This window comes from Lacerta agilis, chromosome 8 (assembly GCF_009819535.1).
Source record: "Lacerta agilis isolate rLacAgi1 chromosome 8, rLacAgi1.pri, whole genome shotgun sequence".
Taxonomy (NCBI): domain Eukaryota; kingdom Metazoa; phylum Chordata; class Lepidosauria; order Squamata; family Lacertidae; genus Lacerta; species Lacerta agilis.
The window spans coordinates 63,983,088-63,989,087 of NC_046319.1; the positions used below are offsets into that span (position 1 = coordinate 63,983,088).

At 38.5% G+C, this 6,000-nt stretch overlaps 1 protein-coding gene across 18 annotated transcripts in view; it reads left to right on the forward strand.

Moving 5' to 3' along the window:
- EPB41 (erythrocyte membrane protein band 4.1) overlaps positions 1-6,000 on the forward strand; it is an 86,553-nt gene extending 80,553 nt beyond the window's left edge. For all 18 annotated transcript variants that reach the window (XM_033157957.1, XM_033157942.1, XM_033157947.1 and 15 more), the window contains 3 exons: positions 3,131-3,211; positions 3,755-3,879; positions 5,653-6,000. In XM_033157957.1, coding sequence (XP_033013848.1) covers positions 3,131-3,211; positions 3,755-3,850 — 177 coding nt within the window. In that variant the 3' untranslated portion in view covers positions 3,851-3,879; positions 5,653-6,000. The remainder of the gene's footprint in view (positions 1-3,130; positions 3,212-3,754; positions 3,880-5,652) is intronic.

Consider the following 6,000-nt stretch of genomic DNA (forward strand, 5'->3'; position numbering starts at 1 on the left):
TAACTTGAGCCTGGAAGGGAAATCCTGGTCCATGTTCCAGAAAGAATGTTTTAATGTTCATTGTCACCATCCTATACACCACTCATTCTAGAATAGTTGCCACTCTTGCAACTTAAGTGATGTCGATAATCTTTATGAGTATGAATGCTGGTTTCACTTAAGAGAAGTATCACCACCACCTGGCATTATTTGCACAGAACCCTGTGGATTCAGCCTGCTCTTTCTTTGGGGCTTTACCTCTCATTAGGTTTAACTGAGTAATTGCCTCTACCTTTATACCGTTGTTCTTTGGTAGGGCAAGTTCACATATTTTGCCCTTAATTAAGGGAAGGGGCAGGAATAACATAATGAGCACCATTCTTTCCTAGGGCTTGAAAACATGTAAACCAGTAAAGTGAAAAAGGTCTTTTGTTTCAAGTTCCTTTGAGTTAATGAATAGTCTTAACTTCTCTTTTCCTTGTCATTGATGTTGCCATCATTTTTCTTTATAAATGTTTTTTTCTTTTTTTGGCTCATCTAAGCTTTCCAGCTCTCAATGCAAGATCTAAGTGCTGTTCTGACCATTCATACTTGAAGACATGTGTCTATATGGAAATTCCTCCATTTCTTTTTTGCATTCTTAGGATGTCAGCAGAGAAAATTAGTTTCTGAAACATTTTTATTTTGGTCTCTTAGGGAGCCCCTCACTGGACAACCTCTCCAACAATGGGAAGATAAGCAGTTGTTTGTGTAACTGAGCTTAAAAGAGCATTCCATAAAGGATGGCTTTCTCCACAGTTTATCCTCCAAAGTACTGGATATTTCTAGGTCCAGGTCTTCCTCCTGAGGGGAATTTATGTTTAATGTTCAGGTGTTGTGTGGTTTCACTTAATAATGGAGAAATATTCTCGTGTTAACCCAGATAAAGGCATTTCAGTATGTTTTTTTATTATTTTTATTATTAATACCCCACCTATCTGGGCAGCTTCCAACACATTTAAAAACATAATAAAACATCAACCATTAATAGCAACAATCTGATCCAATATTAAAAAGACACAACAACTTTAAAATAAACAACTTATATAAAAAAGCAATATTCAGTCAACCATTGAAATCTAATAGTAAACAGTAAAATTAAACATCAGCAAATAATATACAGTTTACACTTCTCAATTACAATAAAGAAATACTAATCTATAATCAATAAAATAGCAAATCACAATACCACAAAACATACAAAACCTCTTTAAAAGGATCAAATTGATACACAATCTAAGGTTTTCTGGACTCCATTTCATTTGGACTAACAGAGTGAGAAGACGAATAAGCTTGCCAGTAGGTTAGGATGATTAGATTATGAAGCAATTGTGCAGTTAAGCATTTCTATTCATCTTCCACAGCATTCCTTCAATGACTAGGCCTATTGCTTACACACCTTTACCTCTCTTTGTTTTTGTACCAGTTCTCCTGGTGTATAAGCAGTGTGTGTTTGAATCTAAGAGTTTTCTGCTAGCGTGAATTTGGTTGAAAGTGGAACTGTGACTTTCAGTCCAGTAGATAAAGTTTATTTTTAAAAAGGGACTAAAGATGCATCTCAGTTGTCCAGTGGATTTCTTAAAGTATCATTTTTAATTCCCCTCTTCTTTCTCAAACAGGAATTGATGCTTGCTGTAACGTTATCTAAAAGAAAGATTGCAGAATCTAAAGCATGTTTTTTTCTTTAAAACTTGTTTTTATTCATATGTATGTGTAGTCAAACAACTAAAACACACACAATGAATCCACTATGATTTCTCTAATTGGGTGGTAGTCCAAGTAGAAAGGCAGATGTTAGCAGGATGTTACTCCCCCCCCCCATGTAGATGTGAGCATTCATCCTATCAGACCTTAGGACAATTTTTTTCCTAGTTTCTTTTTTTGTACTTGCTCTTTGTCTTCCCTCTCCCTCTCTGTTTCTCTTAATGTGGAACTAGCTTTTTATGCAAAAACTGTATAGGAAAAGGAGGAGACAAAGATGTATATCTTTACAATGACTAAAAAGGTCAGTTATTAAGTGGACACACAAAGTTTGTGTCTGATATAGGTCTGCAAGATCTAAGTGCGGTTCTAACTATTCATACATTGAAGATACGTGTCTATATGGAAATTCATCAATTTCTTTTTCTTTCTTTCTTTGCATTGTTAGGATGTCAGCAGAGAAAAGTATTTTCTGAAACAATTTTATTTTGATGTCTTTTATGTATTCTTACATGTGCTGGTGTAGTCTGCTTTTCTTAGGAGCCAGTATAGTCCTGAATGTTAGCTTTGGGTCAAAGGAGTCTAGCCCAGGCTAGAGTGGAATCTAACATGTCTCCATTTCAGATCCCTGTTTTAAAAAAGGAGATAGTGTCCCTGAGAGCTTGGTCACTATTGTGGGTTTGAACAAGATAAGAATTGTGTAAAACACAGCCACCATTGGGAGCCATATAAGTACAACCCTGTGATACCAGTTATCACACACTCCATTAATATTTCTCACTATGGCCTGATTCACATGTTTTGCTAAGCTAAACCATGGCTTAGCATAAGCATGTGGACTTCTGGGAAGGAAATTGCAGCTTTTTTCTCCTTCTCAGTCATTCTGCTGCTGTGCTGAGCTGAGCTGAGCCATAGCTTGGTATAGAGTATCATTGGAAATTGGGATTGTGGTTTATGTCTCTTCAAACTAAACAGGAGCTGTAACCAAAGCTTGTCCTATTGCTTATAGCTCATGGTTTGCCTGGCAGAGTTAAGCTATGAGCCAGGGTTCAGATGACACTAAACCAAACCATGGCTTAGCTCAGCACAGTGCAACAACAGAATGACCAGGAAGGAGTGAAACAACTGCAATCTCTTCTCCAGGAGCCCCTGTTCTCTCATGTTCACCATGATGTGCAAACTAATCCTGTGACAGCAGTAGGAAAATCATTTGCATATCTATTAAGCTTACAATCATAGGAATTTGGGTGTCAAAGAGTGATATGCATCTAATCTAGATTTAATTATGAACCATTCCTGCTGACTTGACCTTTTGGTTGCTCTGATTGATTAACTAGGCTTGTTTTTCTCTTTAAAACTATTTTTTAACATTTTGACATTGTTGCATTGTAAGTGGTTTGTTCTCTCATAGACTGTGAAAGGTGGAATCTCAGAAACACGAATTGAAAAAAGAATTGTCATCACAGGAGATGCAGACATTGATCATGATCAAGTAAGACTTTTAGTTTAGTGACTATTCTGAGTATGTGCACATTGTTTCTTTCACTTTTATCAATGGAGCAGTTGGTGGATCAAATATGCAAGATACATTGCATGACCTTTGGGGTCCGCAGGGGGATTTGAAAGTTCATCCATGATAAGATTCTAGCCAGATTCTGAACTCTGCCAACCTTCATTGCATAGCTTTCATCCTGTACTGAAGAGACACTGCATTACCCTGGCCTTTGACATCTGAAATACATTTTTAAGACCTTCCCTATTCTTTTGTATTGTAAACTGTTTTAACTGGTTTAAATAACAAATCTTTATATTAAAAGGTGCCCTGTGACCTTGCAGTGGGTCAAAAAGAATCCAATAAATAAGCCACAACCTTGTTGCCCTAAATTGATCCAAAAATGTTTTCCTTAGTGATAGGTTGCAAGCCTTCATTACTATATGGAAAATAGATGGTAAAGTTAGATCATGATAGGAAGCAAGATGTTGTTGCCCTAAACTCGATTCAAGATAGTTTGTTCTTTATGCCATCTTTCTTCAGGTTCTGGTACAGGCCATCAGAGAAGCAAAGGAGCAACACCCAGACATGTCTGTGACTAAGGTGGTTGTCCACCAGGAGACTGAGATTGCAGAATAAATAGCAAGACCAGCTACATATATTATCAGGTAGTTTTCTTTTCTATTTTCTTTTTTTTTTTTGTTAGCACTGCTGCATCTTGAAGCGTGTCAAGGTTTTCACCTAAGTCACAACTGAAGGTTGTTTATTTCTAGGAGTTTTCAAGGAAAGCCTTTTCGAAACTTGTGCTTGGTATGTTTTGATTCTGTCCTAGACTTTTAATGGGGAAGGCTCAGCAGCTGGTAGAAAAGGAGCCAGGTCTGGACTTTTAATTCCTGTTTTGTAAGTCAACACTCCAGCCCCAATATAAGACAAAGTGCTTCCATGTGCAAGAGGTCAGCCTGGCTCTGGTTGTAACTTTTCAAATCTGCTTGAAAGTTAGCTGCCACTAAGACTAGAGCAATGACACTAAATGCATAGACTTAAATAGGCTGGGCCTGCACAACATAAAGCCCACAGGCACAGTGTGTAACTTCAGCTTTTGTAGCCTTCAAGGGCTTGCTCTCAAACCATTACATGTGGCCCATAAGCCACTAAGTGAAGGATTTGCTTAAAGAGTTCATGTGCTGTTACAGTTGTTGCTAGAAGAAGTTCACAGGTTCAGAGGTCTGTCCCACAGTTGCCGTGACATTGCAATGGATGCTAATGCAGTCTGAAAGTTTCACTTCCTTCTCCATATGCTGTCATGTATCTTTTAAATACATCACAAGTGTCTGCATTTTATTACCATGTATAATTAATGTGGTATGAGTGCATGGGCAGTTAATAGGCCTCACAGTTGTTTGAGTTTGCAGTTTTGCTGTAGACTTAACTTCGATTTTGGGTGCCCATTGCTAGCTAACTGCTTTTTGTGGAACTGAACTCTGCTCCCTTAGTCCACACACAATCGTATACCACCCACATATAATTTTGAACCTCCATGCTTAGTAGTTGGATCCTGAATTTAGGAGGGAGAGCCCCATCCTTTTAGCAGCCTTTCCTGCCTTGGGCTATTCAGTGTGGCGAGAGCCCTCTCCACAAGTCTTGACACTGCTTGCTCAGGTTTCCCACTGGGTGTTCCCCTTACGTGTTGGGCACATTGCCAACACTCAAAGAATGTTAGCTTGAGAACTGCACAGCTTTGCCAACTTTATTCCACCAGTGGAATTCAGCTTACTCTGTCTAGTCACTTTTGATTGGCTGCAGCAGAGCTTATTAAATCTGTGAGTGAACAGGAACTAGGCACTTGTAGAAAGAGGCCTCCTAATGCTACATATTCACAGAGCGGGATGCTCAGGTTTGAGGTATGCGTTAATGCACCCAAAAAGGTATACCATGGTCAGCTTAGGGAACCTGGTTTGTGGAAAAGTGGCATTTGGCAAACTTTCCTGCTCTGTGCATATTCATGGCAAGACAGGAACTGTAATTACATTTACTGAGGAAGCATCTAGGGCAGGGACCCTAACAAGTTCAAAATTTTAAAAAATGCAATAATGAGGCAATGATCAAAAACTTATAAAACTAGCGTCTGAACAGCAGATTTAAACTTACAAGTCGTTCTCAAGCACTTTAGTAGTATGTGCACAGAATATAACAAGGGATACATGGTAGCTTGGTTTCATTACTACTTCAGATGGAGTGGAATGGGACTAATTCTCATCTCCCTTTGTGTACTTTGGTGCTGATACCTAAATACACAGACCTCTTGCCATGTGTGAAAGGTGTGTGCATGTGTGCATATGGCGATGGGCAGGAAGATACAGACAATTTACCAGCAGATGTTTCAGAATTTCAGACTTGTTTTCTACTGATGGGTAATTTAGCATAAATTTGTATTTCCCTAGGTGATGGTCTGTTTCAGTCTGCGAAGGCCACCCGACATATACCAGCAAAACTACAAGGAAGCTACCTTGGAGCACCATGACCTCAAACTTGCCAGATTTACTCTCAGTCAAACATTCTATCATTTATTACTAGGAAGTTGTGCTTTTTGATGTTTACTTGGGATTCTCCTTAACACAGTGGATCCTTTTTGATTATCATTTTTATATTGTGACCGACAGTATGCCATACTTTTCACAGTACTGATTTTTTTTTTTTTTTACAGTTTTGCAATCCCCCCCACTTTTTGCATTTTTGCATTTCCTTTCCCACCACCTTTTCTGGATCTGTATTATGAAGTCAGAGGCCCC